The sequence below is a fragment of the Apteryx rowi genome, unplaced genomic scaffold (genome assembly GCF_003343035.1).
Source record: "Apteryx rowi isolate R43461 unplaced genomic scaffold, aptRow1 scaffold_45, whole genome shotgun sequence".
NCBI lineage: Eukaryota > Metazoa > Chordata > Aves > Apterygiformes > Apterygidae > Apteryx > Apteryx rowi.
In genome coordinates this window covers 45,504-65,998 of record NW_020450705.1, presented here as the reverse complement: position 1 = coordinate 65,998, position 20,495 = coordinate 45,504, and the positions used below count along the sequence as shown (strand labels likewise).

General features: G+C 39.2%; 1 protein-coding gene across 9 annotated transcripts in view; it reads left to right on the top strand.

Annotated features, from left to right (window-relative positions):
- The window catches only part of LOC112971630, a 133,913-nt gene that overhangs the window by 91,163 nt on the left and 22,255 nt on the right, over positions 1-20,495 (top strand). For 2 of the 9 annotated variants that reach the window (XR_003255422.1, XM_026077228.1), the window contains exon 6: positions 8,119-8,221. The exons of 4 other annotated variants lie outside the window; for them this stretch is intronic. Coding sequence is in view for 4 of the 5 variants with exons in the window: in XM_026077228.1 (XP_025933013.1) it covers positions 8,119-8,221 (103 nt within the window). In the remaining variant the exon portion in view is untranslated. Of the gene's footprint in view, positions 1-8,118; positions 8,222-8,681; positions 8,753-14,286; positions 14,525-15,788; positions 15,959-20,495 lie in introns of those variants that run through there. 3 more of the 9 variants (XM_026077225.1, XM_026077226.1, XM_026077227.1) reach the window with 3 other exon arrangements.

The window sequence follows — 20,495 nt, the reverse complement described above, 5'->3', positions numbered from 1 at the left end:
TAATTACCACCTGACTCTGAGCTAAATCAATTTTTATCACACACTCTTTAACACAGCAGCATTTCTTACAAATATAGCAGTTCAAGATAAATGACCAACCCTGAGTGTAAGAAGCAGGCTCATGTTATTTCTGGAAGGAGCTTGATATTTGCATAACATATATGGTCATTATGTTTTTGTCAACAGTATGTAAACCAAGTCCCAAAACAAAGTCAAAGAAACTGTCTTACTTCTGTTTAATGTTTTTCTGTCATTGTGCTTGAATCTTTTTCCATTGAAATCAATGGGAGTTTTGATACCTAACAACTCAGTGGGAGCAGAATCTGATCTTTTATTAGCACATTGTTATGTACCCTAAGGGAACAGGAAATACGATTTTGGAGGCAACAACATAAATTAAGGAAAGATTTTTTTAGAATCAATATAATAGTCTGTATTCAATATTCAATTTTAGAAAATGCCTGAACAAAAGACGTAGAACTACATCAAGTGGTCTGGTTACTGCAGGTATGATTTCTGATAGTGACTGGAGTTCTGTTCGGAAAATACTTTTAGTGACTGTCAGACTGAGGGGAGACTGTGAGTGTTTGGGTTGCAAAGCCCAGGCCACACCATTCCTCAGAATTTTCACTGTATGTTGTTACCATCTCACAGTTTTTCCCAGGGGATACCACTAAGATATCTGGACGTCATGCTCATGTGGTACAACTGTTCCCCTCAACAGAGAGCATGAATCTGACTGATAGATTTTGATTTGGGCCTTCTGCCAATGGGAACTATTATGCCAGAAAATCTCAAAACATTGCTGCAAATGCAAGATCCTTGGAAAAAAGGGGGAAGGGCTCTTTACTGGGAAGTAAACATTGCCTCCAAGTTGATAAAGAATCTAAGGTGTTTTATTCACTGAACAATGAGCCAAGAGATTCAAATGATACTACAAAAGCCTGGCAGTGAACCCACCATGCACATTATTTCACACTACCTCATGCAGGCTTTTTAGTTTTGGACTGAGGTGTTATGCCAAAAAAATCTCATGCTTGTATGTAAATCTGTAGGCCCTGACCTCTACATTCATCTTAATAGCTGTATGCAAGTTCAAAATACTGAGCAGAGTTTGTATATATTCTGCTACAGTAATAGTGTAATGTAAATGTCTTTCACATGAATGTAGCCACACAGATATTATGCCTGAAGGTGGGCAAGTACTGCGTCTTTTTATCTTTCAGTCTCCTAAACACATGTAGTTGACTGTACAACGAGATGTACTTGGGTGTGCTTCAGTTGGAGCTAATGCACTTGAAGATGTGCTGACTAGTGAATTGTTGTAGCCAACTCTTTTTATATCCCTAGTGACTTCACAATTCTCTGCCAATACAGTCAGCATCTTACATCTCTATTTGTGTATCCATTGAATTCGATTTCGTCCCTTCTCCTGTGTCCTCGTAATTGGGTACAAGCGCCAGGTTTTAATGTTCCAGTACACTCTAACTCATTTGCAATTAATTGTTAAACTTGGAGAAACAAGAGGCACGAAAGGGGGCATGAAAATCCACTTTTATGCAGAGAAAGTTCTGTATAATTCCAGTGTTTTTTTACACATGCTCCAGAGTGAAAAACACATGTAATACATCTACAGCAGGTCAGCTACACTTGGTGTTAGATTCACAGCAGTCACGTTGACATCTCCCGTCTCTGACTTACCACCTCAGAATATGCTAGAGGTTCCTGGCAGCCAGGTTTCACTGTTTGTATTGCTATTCTCTGGACTCTGCAGTAATCAAGGTGAAAAGTATACTGTCAGTGCAATGAATGATGTAGTATTTCCTTGCTACTGTTCACTTTATGTGTAATATTTTTAGTGACAGCATTAAGAAAAGACTTCAGTTCAATAACGAGTCTCAAAATAAGATGTCAGCTCCACAAATAAATAGGCAGGAAGAAATGAGGTAAAACTGTGTTTTCCCATTTGAAGTATATTTCACTGAATTTCACAAGATCAAACAGTTATGTACTTTTCTTAGGCCTTTTTCCACTTCCTCAGTCATAAGCTGTTTAGACTTTAATTTGCCTGTTTAGTTGTATGTCTCAGCGTTAATCTCTTTCTGCAGTGGAAACTCACATGAACATATACTTACACCTAATTAATGAATACTTAAATAAAAAGAACGCTATCTTCGCCTTCTTGTTTAAACAAAATCCCCATACTTTCATCAGTGAACTAGTAACACATAGTAAAGATTATGTAGTGACCTCTCTTCTTGCAAGAATGGGCAAAGTATTTGGCAGGCTAAACCTCTGAGGAGAGGCAGATAAGGATGTCTGTACAAGACAAAAAGGAAGTCCACCCAGGCCAGTATTCTGTCTTCTACAGTACCTAGTAATGCTTAGGGAGTAGTATAAGAATAGGGTAACCATATAGTGATATTTCCTTATTAGACTCTCCTACTCTCCAATCATTTTTGAATTGCTTTGAACCTGCCGCCTGTTTCATTTCCTGCTCCTTGGTTTTTGAACTGGGAGACGGACAACAGCCATTCCCTCTTAACCTTCTTCAGAACAGTTATGAGTATCTCCATTATATCCCTCCTCAACCATCTACTTTCCAGGCTGAGAAGTCCTCATCTATGCAGTTCCTCTTAATAGGGAAATTTAATCATCCTTGTTGCTCTTTCTTGTACTTTTTCTGGTTTTACTCTATTCTTTTTCTGAGATGTGGACAATGACCATAACTACATGCAGTATTCAGGACGTGGACACAACATGGGCTTATAATGAGGGACTGAGGCTTTGCTTTCACTGCCTAAGTTTATATATAAATAGTTTTAGTGTTAGTGGAATCAAGCCAGTACTCAGAGTGTGCATAACCTACACTAATAGATACTGTGATCTCTTGGCAAAAGCAAAAATGGTCTTGCTGTGTTTGGCCACATAATAATTTTTGGTATAAATACATGCACACACACACACACACACACGCAAATATTTAATTAATTCAGCAGAGCTGTGCAAAGGGCCTTGTGTCAGAAAAACAAGCCGCTCACATCCCATAGTACATCTATCCAAGTGTGGGAGATGCTTGTGTCATAGAAATGCTCTTAAACACATTGGCCTCCGTGACAGCACTGAAGTCAAATTCAGGATAGGGAGAATTTCCTTCCTGCTGTGAAAAAAAGCAGCTGTAGTACCACTGTTACGTGTGCCTTTCACCCCTCATTTCCATGAGGCAAGGCTTGTGGGAAGAAGTAGTATCTTACATTTCTCTAACTGTATCAACTGATCTAATAAATGTTTTATTTCATGGTCACCTTCTGAACAAGCCCTTTAAACTTTTGATGAGAGGGAAGTTGCCAGCAGAGGCCACCATTGGTGTAGTCAGTTTGAAAAGAGTTGCAGTTCACTAGCTTTTAGTGGACTAAGATTTAAAGGATAGACAAATATTTCTAAACCCACCAATACTGGTGCAGACTTCTGGTGTTGGAATATTAAATCTTTTGGAGTGAAATCATTAATTCTTTTAACTCTTTTGTTTTAAGAGCAAGGTTTGTTCTTGAAATATATGACTAAAACAATGGCAGAACTATGTTACCTCCTTAAAATTATCAATATATTTTCCAAATGATGCCTTCAATTTAATGCAATTAATGTTAAGATTCTGTCAGATCTAAAGGTATTTTTTAAAGAAACAGAAAATTGATTAATGAAATTTGCATTATGGAACTTGCATTTAAAAGAACATTTTGTATATGACCAGAGGTGAAATTATGGGATGTATTCTATGGATTGACGTAATCTAGTTTTTAAATGTGTTTCATCTATCCTGCTGTTACATGTATTCCATTAAAGAAAGGCTTTTTCACTTAAAAAACGCTAATCTTAATGAGCATTTTACGTATTATTCTAACCTGATTTTTTATATTAACATTTTACAGTAATTACATAGGCAGCCTAATCATTTTAAGTAACGATCATTCTAAGTAACTTAGCATATGGGTTAGAATGATCCTTTGTGCTCTGTAATTCTCCACTGAACTTAAATGAAGACATCTGAGAAGATAACTTAAGCTTTTGGGTGAGAAAATGGACACTGCTAAGCTAAGAGGATGTGAAAATCATGAGCAAGAAAGCCACAGTTACTTTCTCAGCTACCCTGTTGTGAGACTGACAGATCCCTTTAGAGTGAGTGGCTGGGATTGATCAGGATGTGAAATGACTATTACTTTACTGTGCACATTTGTCAGAAGAGCTACTCTCCAGACCTTGCTGAGATTTTTTAGAAAATGATTCATACACCTAACGATTAATATCAGGGTCAAATCTTTCTTAATCCTGCTCACGTGGACACTCCATTTTATTTTCTTGATCCCATCACTGTAATTTTTTTTTTTTGTGAAAGCGCAGACACTATTGTAACCTTGTGAGTTTTGCACAAATGTGAGATGGTAGTTGTCAGGGTCATTTTAAAAGGCCTGTTTTCCATAGTACCTGAAACAGCTCAGAACTGCAACGAGTATGAATGTACAGGCAAGTCAGCTTCCTGCCTATCTTTTTGCAGATAATTGTCACATTCTATTTTAGCTTAGCAAAAAAGTACCCAAGAGGCTTTACTGTAATACACTAATGCATGAAAACACTCACAAATTATCTGCCTAACAGTTACAATGCAACTTCCAAGTTGTGACAACTTGGAAAAAACAGCTTGTCAAGCACCAACTCACTTTCACTGTTTTTCTAAAACTTCTTGAACGTATAAGGAGAATTTAAAGTGAAGAAAGCAACTGAAGCACAAACACTTTTTGTTCTCGGCACACGAATTCCTTCCCTCTCCCTTGCTGGGATCCCTGTTCTTGTCTCTGACTGGTGTATCAGATAAAACAGTGTTATTATCACCCAGGATAAATCAATAAACACTGTCAGTTTCATCCTGTCACTAACAGGCAGGCAGCAAGGAGTTCATAAGCTTTTCCAAGTGGACTTCTAGAATACACAGTCTAAAGTGAACTACAGCTCTGCCTATAGCTGGAAGGTTTCTGCCTTTTGCCAATTATGTTTGGATTTACCAGAATTCTTATTTATTTATTTTAAAAAAGCAAGAAAAAAGTTCTTACCTAGGGTAGAATTATCATAGAAAAGAAGGAAAGTGTTAAACAAATCTTAATATTCAAAACCAAGACAGTAAAGCATTTTCATATAGAAGTTAACTGCTGTACCTGTGCAAATAAAATTAAGGTCTGATTTACCTAGATGAAAAACAGTGAGTAAAAATGCTTACATTTCTCTGAGGTTAAGCTGCTTTTACTAAGGATACGTTTCAAGCTTTGAACTTAGCCACAAATGCTTTATGAACACCTTCCAGATGTGCATGCAGTTTAAACTGCATTAGTAGATGCAATTTTCAGTCTTACTAGACCAAGCTGTTCTGAACAAATGTTACTTTTAAGCAACCAGTACTCCATGTTTCAAAGACATCTGATCTTCCCCCTTCAAGAGAGCGAAAATCACAGTACAGCAAAAACACATTGGCAAATTTTAAAGATATGAAACTTCCACAACTGATGCAACAGCAACATTACTTGCTTTGTGAAAACCCTTTGACTGTTGTGGGGTCACTCACCTCAGACCTGTTATCACTCAACACTGGAGGGAGAGGGAATCCTGAGGGGTGTCCAAGCTGCTTTGTAGTCCGTAGCACCCTAGCCCGTGGACACTTTCCCAAGGCAGAAGAGCCATTCACGTTCTCTCTGCCTTTCCAGCCTCATTCACTGCTCTCAGGGCTCAGCGAGCTGCACTGACTCACAGGAATTAAGCTCCCTCTGGGTCCTAGTGCTGTAAACGTGTGGGAGCTGCATGGACTCGTAGGAATCCAGCCTTTGGCTTGGCGCCTAGTCCATGCAGTGATGCACAGATGTGCGGTGAAAGTTTCAAAGCGTGCACTGGCTGTATGATCCAGAAAAAGCTTCAACTTCCTGGTGCCACTGTCAAGAACTGAAATTCTCTTTAAGGTACTTTTTGTCTTAAGAATTTCTGCTTTGCATCTTAATATTTGCGCTGTATTTAAAGACAAGAGCTCACAAAGGCAAAGTCCCAGCTCCCTGATGAATGGGTCCTTGTGGAAGTGATCATTAGAGCCCTTTACTCATGTCATGAGTCTACAAACAAGCATAAGAAAAAACTAACATTAAACTGATGATGCAGTGGACTAGGTTGTCTGCAAAAATTGTGCAGTCTCCATTATCAGATGTCTTTAACAGGGTCAGCCAAACACTGATGAGGAGTAACAAAGAAATAGTTTATCCTGACTTGGGGCAGAGGAAAAGATTATATGAAGTCCTTCCAGCCATAATATTCTGTGCTTGACATGCTTACCAAAAGTAAGCAATAGAGAAATATGGAAATGTTTCTCCATTATTTTTGTGAAGGAATATTAAGTGCTTTACCACAGGGCAACAATGCGTTTTAAGCACTGAGAAATACAGAGAAGAAATGCAAAAGTGAAAAATTACATAAGACATTAAAAAAAAGCACTAGACAGCTGGCTGACTAAATAAACCAAAGGAACTTTTAATACAGCTATGAAGCAGACACCTGGAATTTCATAGTTCTCATACTAGTGTAGTGTAACCTTTGCCATTTCACAGACACACAAGGCAAAAATATAGATTGTCCTCTGCTGAAAAGCAGACCACTGCATTTTATAAATGTAGAAATAATCAAACATCTTTTGATTACATCCAGAAGAGGGCGGACATCTGGAGAGACTCATGCTTGAAACTCTTCTGGGAAGGGAAAGATGTGTGAAAGGTACTATGTAAAGGTGTAAAGAAGGCGGCAAAGTAGCTCTGAGATAATAATGTTTCTTATATACCATGTGAATATGATACTCTTTGAACTCAAACCAAGCATATCCTCCTATTTTATTGGAAGTTGTAGACAAGTCTTACATTCCTTTTACACAGTGCCAAAGATAACAGTGGCTTCAGTGCTAGAGACCCTTTCTTGGAGGTGGTGTCCATTTAAAATTGCTTGAAAAATCCGTGAGGAAATTGCAACACAAAATGCTTAATACAAGTGCTGAAACTACCTTCCTAAATTCCCAGAATCATGCAGTTCAGATTGATTTGTTTTTCTAAAAGAAAAGTGACTTCCCACACAAGATGCCAGTCATGGGCCAAACTGTAATGTCTCTGCTCACACAGACAGCCATCAGAGTTTGTGAAAGTTTTGCCTGTAAAACTTGTCCTCGGGATTTGGCCTTAAATTTGTATTTCATTGCAGAAATACCAGGATATTCTTGTGTTGAAAATTTGTCTCACTTCATTAGAATATCCTCAAGTTAGGATTTTTTGCTGAAAATTTGAAAGAGCATTATAGCCCGGTGTGAGTATAATGAACAACACCAAAAGAGAGATATAAAAAGATATGCTCTTTTCTGACTTAAAAGTTAGTGCATGCTTGTGTTTAGCATCTCTACAATTGATTTCTTGGCAAGAGCTGCATGTGTTTTCTTAAAAGTATGGTCAAAAGAACTATTTTGGACACAGTAAACAGTAATACAGTTTGAGTTTGTACTTAATCCATATCACAAGCATTTATTTTTGTCTAATGAAATCCTCCACTAGTACCTCATTCCCTCATACCAGCAGGCTGATACAAGCAAGAAAGATAGCTGCACCAGTCCCTGGGAAAAAGCACTGGCTTGTATTCTTTTTCCTTACGTTCCCATGTACCCCAGACAAACAGCATTTCTACATTTCTAGCTTCTGGAATAGGTGTGGTCCTACGGGTATACTAGCCATACACAGATGTAATCCAAGGTAGATTGCTGTGCTCAGAGCTGAGCAGCTGAAAGTGCTGCACAGAGGCCGTGTATCTTTCTCTTTTAGCAGTGCTCTGAACCACAGATTTAAACAGAAAAGTCTTACTACAAGCATGGACGCTTAACTTTTATCTTTCATGAGTTGGGGTTTCTCTTGCTTAGGCAGGAAGTCACTGATCACAAGGTAAGGGACTAGTAATGTGAGGCTGAGCAAGGAAAGGATGTGTTCTGGAATCAGAGAAGCTGCTGTATAGAGAGATGTTCTTCTGTGAGCACCAAACTAATGAATCCTGGTTCTCTTACAGATTTGCGTCCAGTTATTCCTCTGCCTCTACTGCAATAATCCCAAATCCCCCATGACCTCTTGTGTGAGCTTGCGTGAACAATTATCTCCATTTTCCCCTAAGAGTAAGTCAAGTCATTGTGTTCCAGAGAAGCATTGCCATGCAGCACACTAACATATTTTCTTTCAGGAAACCAAAAGCACACAGACCAAAATGAAGAACAGCACTGTTGAGAGTGGTGACTACAGGTGAAATGCTTTGTCTCTTGACGAGTCTTGTGCTGTGGCTGTTCTGACCATTAGGCTGAGTTCAGTGTTGCCCTAAGCCCCAAAACAACAGCTGTGGATTGTCACAGCCTCTTCCCCCTGCATCAGCACTTCTGTCCAAGTAAATTAGAGAGTGAAGGAAGAACAGAGTAGAAAAAAAAGTGCTTTGTGTTTGTGTGGGTTGTTTAGGACTGTAAGAGGGATTGGGAGGTGAATTCCTCCTGGAGTCGATGTCTGTTGGGCTGCTGAAAGAGTTTTAGGGAGGGTATTTGAGGAGAAGCGGATGGGCTTTTTGATTTCTAAGCAACTCTCTTTGAGGAACAAAGCTGCCAGAACTGACAGAGTTCTCATTTATGTCTGAAATCATTGCGAGTGTGGAAGTAACACAGGTGAGTAGAGCTACTGTTCCTAAAATCTTGGTACCTAGAGGGGTGTCAGGTTGTTAAGAAAAGGGCTCACAGAGCATCAAAAGCTTTTCAAGCATCCCATAAAAGCATATGGGATTCCTGTCTCTGTCACATAGTTGACTAACTTTCAAAGAAGCACATTTATGCACTCTCTTGTGCTTCTGCACACACTTTGTAAGACCTCCTTGTAAAAAAAAAAAAAAAAAAAAATCTTGTTTTCTTCAGAGATACTTAATGGTGTGTGTGTGTGTGTACACTTGTGCACATGTGCTGACAGTTACATTCAGTACTTTCTTGTAGTGCTGGGTCTTTACATGAAAAAAGATATATCAAAAATAATTCCCCCAAAGCTATCTGGCAGTGCTTGGATGTGAATTCAAGAAGTGTTTTAAACATCTCAAATAAGGCTTTCAAAAGCAAAAGATAGTCTGTTTCACCTAAAAGAATATTTATCATTTCCAGTCTTAAACTTCCAGAAAACAGAACAGTGCTGTCTTATATAAGCTTGTCTGACAGCTCCAGTCCTAAAGCTAAATTCAATGTAAAAAGATATTAAACTTAACCCTTAATACTTGGCTGTAGGAAGCTAACCCACATTTGGCCAAATAGATGTTAATTGAGAGACCAGAAGGGATAGTCACAACACAAATTCTCTTCTTGTGTTAGTTTCAAAAACAAAAAAGCTGATGGATGGGTGGTCTATTCTGGCTTTGTTAGTTTGTGTAGCACTACATTATAGTTTTATGTGTAGGGCAGAAGCTCACTCATGGGTCCTGAATAAATAGGTCATACAAACAAGTTCATTACTGATTTGCTGTAGGACTCAGTCTCCTGTAAATACTTTCTTAACTGTTTATGCCTCATGGCTTTTCAGTTGAATCAATAATACATACAGCATGCAGCTTAGCCACATCAAGAAATTGATTCGTACATGATGCATTCCCAATATACTGCAGTTCAAATGAAGTGGTGATAAGAAACATTCAGTTATGGTGAGTTATGGAAGTGATTTGCACTAATATTGTTCTTTCCCGTTTGGTTATTTATAAAGGGTACAGTAGAAACAAACCATTTTGCTATAAAATAAAACATCTCAAAAGCCTGATCTTAGTAAATGTTCTGTTGATCGTTCAAGTGCTGTTACATAATTCTTATGGTAGTGACGTATAGGCAAAGCAGAGCTATGAGAATATCTTTACATAGCATTCCTCTTTGGATGCAGCAGAGATTTTTGCCTGATAGGTAACTTGGAAAGATACAGTAATTACAAATATTTCTGAAATACATGAGCCTGCAGTTTCGTTAGAATACTTTAACACTTACTATTGGTTTGTAGTGAGAGTAAAACCAGTGCATATATGCTATTTAAAAAATAAAAGGAACTATGAATTTTGAAAATCAGCACTTGGATGTTTGTTGAGTGCTCTTCTATAGGAGGATAAAAGGTTGTAAGATACTCTGCTTAGTAGCTGCATAGTTTTATCCCTAGGCATAGCTTGTTGCACTTGACTGAGCCAGTGGCTGAGTTGGAATCTGAAGTCTCTACAAAAACAACAAAGAGTTGTCAGTCAGAGTTCACTAGTAATGGACTTGTGAGTCTCTTTTGTGGACAAAAGCTCCTTTAACACAGTTTTATAACCACATATGGTCTGGTGTACCTTTCACATACACTTCCATGACAGGAGCATTTCAAGAGCAAAAGTCAAATGCATGTTTCCCCTGTTTTGTTGAGTGGGAATATGCCACAAACACTTTGCTAGTGTTAATCCTTCTGGATTCCACAGAGTCTGACAGGTGTTTCCCCTTTTTTGGGGGGGGGTATTAGCACCACCAGTGAAGCCTATAGCTGTTTCAAGGCTGACTCGCCCAACATCAGCATGAAACGCAAACATGCTATAGGAGGCTTGGACACATCGCTTCTTACTGGATAGCGAGGCTCTCATGCGTGGGCTCCCTGAGAAACCTTTGCTTCTCACACTGCTTCTCTGCTTGCTGCAAAGGAATTGGGACCAGAGAAGAGCATTAACTCTGGCAAGGAATGACTCTTCCCTGCTGTTTGGTCTATGAAATGGGCCTCATTCTTTTTCCTCATGCTCTTTACCACTATTTTGCCATGCTCTAATAGAAATTACTTCTCCTTGTCAAAGTTTGACTTCATCATGTGTGCATAATGCACTCTGAGATGTTGAGAATAACTTGCCAGTACAGCCATACTTTGCTAATGAGCTGGGAGCTGGCAGCCACTTAGAACCAGTAATAATATCTACAGGGGATGAGTATTATAACCTGATTGTTTTTGCCATGTTAGTGGGCAGATGACATATGATCATATCTGATTTTTTTGCTTCCTTCAGGGTTGCAATACTAAACCTTCATCTACATCAGTAGGTCTTGGTGGAGGCACAAGCATATTGAACAGGAGATATTGCAGAGTCTGATCTAGAGGCAATCCCCACAAGACAGCATGTTGTAATTGTTCTCAGGAGAGGCTTCAGAGGCCCTGAAAAGCAAGAGGTTTGGGAATATCTCGGGGACTATGAGCACTGTATTAAAGATTTTTCCCTCAGAAGCAACTTCCTTTCCCAGTGTTCCCTAAAGAAATTTGTGGTGCCCCTTGGCCTTCTATCATAAAGTAGACTACAAGAGGAGAACTCTGCATTATCAGGAAAGGTTGCCTTGTTGCTTAAATGTTGATGAGGAGGCAGGACAAACAATTCTGCATTCAAATTGCTGGTATACAAAATCTTTAAGTATAAAATCAAGCATTTGATTAAATCTCTCTACCTGCCCATTGCTCTGAATATGCTCATAAGAGGTCCAGATTGCCTGGCCCACATCTTTTCCAGTAAACACCCTGCCTAAAACTTGGGGGCATCAATTTTGCTGAAAGATTTCAAAAGAATATCTGTCTCAACGGAAGAAACTGAAGTAATAACTAGCAAAACTTAGCCAAACTATAAAGTTGAGTTAAAAAAATAATTTGGTAAAAGTAGTAATTAGTCTGTGATAATAGGCATTCCATGGCTGCTTTAAAGTTCATCTTGGATTTTTCAGAACTCTGGTACCAGAACCAGTTTTACAATATCAGTGAATTTTTTCAAACACTTCAGTCTTGTGAAAGTTTTCTGGCTGCCTGTGCTTTACTACAAATGAATTAACATTCATTACCTGGAATGTTAGAGGCAGTCCTTTAGGGAGAGCCACAGATTGCAATCACTCAAGATTTAATTTCCTTAAGCTGAATCCAGTCTCTGAAAAAAATCCCATCTGCAGGAGTTTCTCCAAGCATTGCTTCTCCTCTGTGTTTCTAAGGAGGAGCGCGCTCAGGGGTTGCTGTACAGCATGGTTCTCCTCTGTGTCTAGCACTCTATCATGTGGCTGTAATTAAAACCAACATTGTTATTCACTCTTCATATACCAACATATGAAAGCATCAACTTTTAGCATGTATTCTATAGTAAATTAACAGTTTCTGATCGTTCATTAAAGATTTAGGAACAGAAGAGAGAAGTTTCTAAATTAGTAAGAAATGCACTAGTGGCCTGAATAGGCAGTACTCTGTCTACAGCAGTGGCAGTAGGAGATAAGATTTAGGGAGAGATCTGAAGCCTAGCCTTTATCTGCAGTCTGTGCCCTTATATTTCCACAGCACTCACAAGCACTGAAGTACGGATGCTGAAGAGGATGTCCCCACCCTAAATCCTTTTATATATGGGTGAACCTGTCATCCATAAGTTTGTCTGGCTCCTCTTTGAGCCTACAGACACTATTTGCTTCCACAGCCTTTTGTGGCAACAAAATCCAGAAGTTCTCTACTGTCTCCGTAAAGTACTTTCTTTTATGTGTTTCAAACTGATCTCCTATAAGTTTCAATGAGTGTCCACAATTTTTAGTATTGTCAGGTTTCCTGAACAGCAGTTCCACATTCACCTTATCCACCGACTTCAGGATTTTGTAAGCCTTCATTGTATCCTTCCCCACCTTCTTCCTCTCCAAACCAAAGAGCCTCAGTCTTTCTAGTCTCTCCTCATAAAGCAGCTGCTCCATCTTCTTAATCATTTTACTAGCCCTTCTCTGAACCTTTTCGAACTCCATTATGCCCTTCCTGAGACTAGTACTGCACACAGGACTCAGGATGTTGATGCAGAGAGGTGCCCCAAGGCTTGTGTACGTGATTTCTCAGAGGCATGCATGTTTTCTCAAATGCTCTGAGCTGTGTGATGTTTGTAAGCAGTGGTGACATCTGATAAAACAGTAGTCTAGCCATCTAGTGAGCTAAATGCTCATTTGAAGAGGAGGGGGAATAAAAGAAGTAGTAATAATAATAATAATAATGATGATTAAAAATAAATGCCTTCCCCCATGTGAAGAAATCATTTTGATATTCTGCAAGAGTGTATTTCAGTTCATTAGCATTGCATTATGCAAGTATTTGCAAGCTAATCACTACAGCTGCTGTTCTGTTATTTATTCTTGTCACAGAGCAATTTTACTTTCAAAATGTTATTTTTGTTATAAAAGGAAAACGTGCTTGAAGAGACTGCCAATTTTGGGGGACATATAGCGCTGTGCAACCTGATAGCGAGAGAGGGAGAGGGCGCAACTGTCTAAGCCTGGAGACTGGATTCACAACAATGAAGTGTAAAATGTCTCTTTTTTTGCAGTAGCTTTTATTCACTGAAAAGAATAGTGCTATTAGGTTGTGGGGCTGATTGCTAGTTTTTCCTGTTGGGTTCAGATTCTGCATATATTGACAAAGCCTTTTTACATCCACAGTAGGAAGATCAGACCTTTCCTGCAGTTTTCCTTCAGGCATGTGAATTATATCTCAGACTGAACACCAATGCATCCTTGTTGGTAGGAGTAGATAGTCCTGTCTCTTTTGGAGGACTCCATTCCACCCCCAACATGCTTGCATGCTTTTCTCTTCCTGTTTTTTTTCTTCTTCTTTTTTTTTTTTTAAGACAGTCATCACTAATTTTTTTTAATCCCTTTCCTCTTCTTAGATGTCAGAATATCACTATTATCCTAAAGCACAAGGGTTATATCCCCTGCATTTATAAGTATTGTGTACACACACACACACACAAAAAAAACCCTTCAATGTCTAGCTGCAACTGACGCTAGCTTATGCACTCAGCAGTAGTCCGTTAAGTCATACTGCAAGATTGTAATATCCAGGGGAGGTACAAAGTATGTAGTAAGAAGTGCTGGTATGAAATTAGGAGCACAGGTTAAACATCAAATTTGGAGTGAGATGCACTTGGCTGTTAAGGACAGAAGCTCTAGACTGTCAAACACTTTAAAATATCTTGAAGAGTGTGCCCTGTTGCAGGGGTCCTCCACTGGCACCACGAAAGTCAAAGGATGGACTTGCTCTTTGCTGTTTCTCTCTCTGGTATCTTCTTGTCCTTTAGGGGTAAATGATAAGCTTTGGGGAAAGGCTAAAAAGAAGTGCGAATGATCACATTTAAAGCAATGCTCTAAAAGCATTTCATGTCATACTTGTCTTCCAGGACCTGAGCCCTGTATTGTGTAACAACAATAGGAATGGTGAAAGTGTAAAAAGCTGGGACTCCCTGCCAAAGTTACAACTTGTCTTTGCTACTAAAAAAGGCAGTAAACTGGGAGGGTATATGAGAGGAAGAGTTGCTCTGCCCTTTCCCTATTTCTTGCACTGTTTTCCTACACATCTTCTGGTCACTGTTGGAGACAGAGCTCCAGGCCAGAACTACCTTTGGACTGAGCCAGTGTGTAAGTGCTTATGTATGTTAAGTTATTCTGTAGTAAAAGGCATAGTGCTGTGTGTGAGAAGCATTCTAAGGCAAAAACTGAATGAAGGCACAACTTTTCAGTTTTACCATGAGGAAAACTGGGCATGGAGTCAACCCTGGTAGGATTGTAGCACTCATGGCACTAGATTTTTCTTCCAGTAATACGGAAGTTGTGGTGTTTTCACAGTGATTTCCACTTCTGCATTGCTGGGTAAATCTTCTCAAAGTCTGCAAAATTAAAATCCCCCGGCCTTCATCAGCAGTAAAGTGAAGTTCTGAACTGACTCACTTTTACACCTCCTGTGCTTGTCTGCCTTGTGCTCTAATGTCAGAACATAGGTATTAACAGGAAGGGTTGGTGTGAAGGACTAGAGAATACAAAGCTTTCAGGAGAAATGGTGAAATTATAGCAGATGGTGAGGGGCACAGCAGAGTATGAGGCGAAATAGAGGTGAGAGGTCGGCTGAGAGGGGGAGAGAAGTGACATACTTGAAGTATTGTGTAGGGAGAAATTACAAGCGTGCATGTGTTCAATTGTATCATTGTATGCTGCAGAGGTCTACCTAAATAACGGTGTTTTCAGAGGGCTAGCAGGAAGAGAGAGAATCTGGGGAAAAATACCTTTTTTGGTCAAATCAGACAGGATAATGGAACAAGTCTTGAAAACAGGAATGGTTCTGCTTTTCAGGAACATGTTAACATCCCACCCCCCAAAAAAGAAGGAGAAAAGAAAAAGTACAGTGAAGAGACTCGGTGGCATTATCAGTAGACTTGCAATCACTGAAAACTGAAAATGCTCCCTGTGTAAGGCAACCACACAAATCAAAATGCAGGTTAAAAACATGTAGCTTTAATATTATTCAGAAATGTTCTTTGCATGCACAGGAGGAATCCAAACCAATTTGGGTTAGAAGAAAGCAGGGTTTACTCCAGGACACAATGTGCAGCGTTTGCAGATCATTGGACAGCTCAGTCTAGTACAGATCATGCCTTTTTATGGGGACATTCCAGCTCCAAAGAAAGCAAATTCTTCTGAAACACATTGTCTTAGTTAAACTTTTAATATGTTTTGATATTGCTAGCAGCAGCTTTACATAATGCAGCCATGTAGTGCTCAGCAAGCAAGAATTTATTCTACACATTATTAAAGAATAAGAAACTCTATGGAAGATGTGAATATACTACCACTGTGAGATTTGTGCTGTTTTTTTAGACCTGAAATCAATGAGTTAATTATTTTGCAGGGGATGAATAGCAACCAAGAAAGAGGACATCATCTGGGTCTTCCTAGTATGTCCATGATGAGACAAGTGGTGCATTGAGTTCATTAGAGCTTGGAACCTCATCTTGTCACTTACTGAAATTCCTTTAAATTTGCATTTATTTAACCTTCTGTTAAGTACTTATTAAAGAAATCAACATGCATGTTTTATTTATTTTATTTATTTATTTAGTGTATATAATACTATAAAAGTCCTTGAAAAATATCTATGGTACTCTTAACATAGAGGGATCATATCTGGCCTGAATCAAGAAAAGTAGATTACCTCTCTATTCCACAGTGACTGCTGTTCAATGTTTGATACCTGCCTGAAGAAAAGCTTCTGTCAACCAACCTGATCCACATAAAGTTGTTGTGAGGAACTGATACAGTTTACATCACTTTGCACATTAAGTGGTGGTAGTATAAATCTGCAGTCACAGGAGTCCTGGAAAGTTGATTTAGGAAATGTCCAAATGCAAAGAACTAAACCTGTGGTGTTGTTACTTAGATTTCAGTGCAATTTGTTTGGTTAGCCAGAATGGGATTCTCTGAGCATGACTCACTTTAGAAGAAAATAAATTTATCAGATGTGGACTTCTCAAAAGCAGCCATCGGTTTCAGACTTTATTCCATGTAAGAGAACAAACTGAGAAGTCAGAATAAGCAGCATGGAGCAAAGTGGCAGTTTTTGGATAGAGCCAAATCCAAGGACAGGTACTACAAGAAACTGCAGAAGAGATGGTCTAGCTGAACCTTTGTTTAACGTTCCCTAGTTAAAAGATGTCGGGGAGAAAATCCAGTTGGACAAAAGCAAGACATGGAAGATCCCTAAATCTGAAGAAGGAGCCTGGAAACAATCAGGAGAGCACATGTGAATGATGCCAAGTGGGCACAAGGAAAACTACTGGTCTGCAAAATGGGACTTTGTCTCAGCACAACATATGATCTTTCCATTTGTAAATATTGTGATAAAGAGGGATCTGAAGCAGGGCACTGAACTGGCAGGGATGCTCTTCCTGTGCAAGCGAAACAGCATAGGAAAGAGCAGAAAACAACTTGTTTGTACTGCACAAAAGTGAAAGCTGCCTTATGGTCAATGAGAAGCAGGTGTCAGCTTTCCGATAGCATGTCAGAGCTCGTAACTTGTATGAGGATAGGTCATAAATGACCTTGAGAAGAAGGTCATTTTTATTTTGTTTTTTCCTCTTTGAAAAGAGGAAGGGGATGCCAGTACAAAGCTGCAAAGAGTGATGACTACACCAAGAAAATTATCCAATATGCTTCCTGTTAAGTCTCCATCCTGACTGTCACAGCCGTTTCATATATGGCAATCTTAGCATGTGTCATTAGCCTGCTGCTTGTTCCTTCTTGCAGGGCATGACACTTGAGTGGTGAGGTGCTCTTGTACCTCTCCACTGGCATCTGAATGGAGCTAGGTTAGGTGTGAAAAAAGATGGTCCATCCTATGATTGCTCTGTAGAAAAATTTGCAGATAATCAATATTGCAGAAGACTTATGCCTCATTTCCTCTTTTTTCTTGCATCCTGAAAGATCATGAAGTACAGTCAATGACTAGACATGGACATGCAGCTGCCTTGTGGGGAGTGTCATGCCTGGCTTTTGCACAAATACCCAATATCTGCAGTGTTGAAAGCTTGGCTCTGCATGGGTTCCTGCCATTCTGCTATGTCTCTTGGCACCATTCTCTTTCCTCTGCTGTGATCCATTTGAAGCACTGATTCACATCACATTTTAAAACTATTCTTCATTATGCAAAAAGGGAGTGTTGGTATTTTGGGTTTTTCTCTTCTTACTATTCTCCCCAGGTCATGCAAATACAATTTTAAGAGTTTTATGTTGCATTTGTCATTCCATAAGCCTTTCCAAAACTTGTATCATTCCAAATACAAGCTGTCAGGTGGCTAAAGTCATTCTGCTTGGAAATTTACCTAGGAATTATAAGCATTACTACATTAAGAGCAGAACTCAAACTTGTGAATCTCATGTTGTACATAAGCTTAATTTTTCTCCTATGAAGAACAGAAGGCCCTTTTGATTCTGCTATTAAAAAAATGTTATTTTTCACAAAGTGGAGTGAGTTCTGAGAACCCATGAGATAGGGCTCATGGGTACTGTTCAAGTTCTCAGAAACACTGTGTGGTGTCCCTAAAAATTATAGGAACTGTTTCTCTATGAGAAAGGTTGTGACATTAAATCAGGAGTGGAATAAACTTGCCATAGCTAACTGCAGTGCATGCTCAGCAATAGTTTGTTACTACACCAAGCAACAGGCAGGTATTAACTTTGCCATTTTCTAGCAGCCAAGCACAATGCATTGCATGCTTCTAGACACTGGAACTGTTTTTGTAGAAGCTGGAAGTGCTGTCAGAAATCAGACTTCTAAAATGTTATTGCATGTCATCTAGCCATCTCAGCTTCTGTGGGTTTTCAGCCTGGTCACCATTTCTGTGTCTCTCACTGAACTATCACATTGATTGATGTAGTTTGGCATCAGTGATCTATGTTCAGAACACAGCTAGTAAGGAATGCTGGAGGTCCAGGGTTGCTTACAGGAGGTTAAAAGGGTGCCTGCTTTATTCTTCAGTTCTGATCTTGATTTTATGCATGCAGTTCTTTTGTGGGCGTCTTACAAACTTACACAAACTTTATGCAAACCATAAACTTGTGTGGGCATCTTACAAGTCATCTTATAAACCTTATGGTTGAAGTGAAAGTGGTGTGTGTGCTCTCTTTCCTTTCTTTTTACAGAAATATGTGGTTTTTTGTTTACATATGGCCTATCAGTTCTTTAGTCACTTGAACTTTTGAAAAAAAAAACCACAGCACAGTTCACACAGTCATTTTGGAATGGAACTGTGTTTTTGTGACAGTGCTTCTAAAAAGGAAAGAGTATAAATTGCCTGCTGCTTGCATGGGACAGTGGAGAATAGGGAGATCCTGAACTGGAGTGTATCATCCAGAGTCTTTGAGGATGTCTGTAAATCTCAGCTCCTAGATTCTTAAAGGCATTCTCCCGATAAGGCAGAGAGAGAGGTGCAGGGCCATGTTCTCACATGGTGGAAAGTACTATTACTTAACTGAAGGTTAACTTACTTAAGCACAGGGAAAGACAGTGCATGTGAGGACTCTGCCCAGTTCCGGAGTAGAAGTGAACTGTTAATCCTTATTTTTAAATGTCTCCATTTCTCTTAGGATGATATTTAATGTTGTAATGCCTTTAAACATCCAGCATGTAAGTTGCTAGCATTTACACAGTGCATTGATGACAGACCATGAACCAAGTTCTACCCTGACTGGCAAAGAAAGTATTTATTTATGAGATGATTGACAGCAAGTTGTCCCACCCTGCTAAGTTTCTTCTGGGACCTGGTCAAGATTGAGTTCCTCAAAGCCTCCAGCCCCCTTAAAAATTTTAACCTGCTAGCTGGGAACAAGAAATTTTCTCTTTCCCAGTATTCTCCTTTTCACATTCCCCTTATTGCAAGGAAGAATTGAGTGCAAAGAAGAAAAACCCAAACCAAAGCAACAACAACAAAAAAAACACAACCTTCATTCCAGAGTCAAATTTGCAATGAGAATCTTTGAGTCTATTTTTGTCCAATTCCAGCTGGACACAACTCAAGAATTTGATTTTTTTTTTTCCCCATTGCTTTAACTTTTTTACTTTGTACTTTAGCTGACTCTGAAAGCACAGCCTCCGACCACTGCTGAACCACAAAATTCAATTAAAACACAGGGAGTAAACAGGGAGAAGAAATCAATGGGTTCTGTGGATTACTCTGTCAGCTGCTGTTCCCATGATCATCTTATCTTATCCTGCACTACTGGAAGAGCTGTTGGGAGGCGGAGTCACTTTAACATTGGATCTGACTGCTGTGTCCTCTCAACAAGTAGTAGAAACTAAATCAGTAGCATGAGCCCATTCTTTGCTAAGCAGCTGGATTGCTGAATTAATCTGTAGTATGGAAACTAAGCTGTTTTTTAATCTTCTGCTGTCCACTATGAAGTTAAACAGCAATGCCTGAAACCAGCATAAATCAGGGCAGATGCTGGGCTTCATAGGCATTTAGTTTACTGCTGTTATATGCATCTAGCAGCTAAGTCAGACATTTCCAACGAACATCTTTATCAGCCTTGGAATTACCTTTGTGTCTAGCGAAAAAGAAAATCTCAGGTAGGAGAGAGATTTTCTAAAATCAGTGTTTAATTTCTCGTTCTTCCCTGTCTCTATCATACAGTGTCGCTTTTCCAGGTAAAGTATAATAGTGGCACTTCTCCTGAAGTTTCATATCAAGGCTCCTAGAGAGCAGTGGCAGTCAACAGAAAGAAGAGAATATGTTTCTGAGCTAGTATGAGCTGGTTTAGGAACAGCCTACTGGTATAGGGATTTATTTATTTATTTTTCAATTTAAATAGATTGACAGTCTTCATCCTGAAATTATAGGAAGGCAATGAGAAGAATGTGCTCTTCCCCCCCCCCCCCTGTATTAACTAATCGTACTAAATTGGTTTACTGGTGGAAAGCAAATTATATAAACCCGTATGGATGGTTCTAAGTCACTGAGTAGCCAGAACGCTCCAGGTGAAAGGGATTGTTGGTGACTGCATTCAAAAAAGTCATTGTTATGCATCTGTACTGTGCTGCGCAGCCACAGGCTTCATGTGT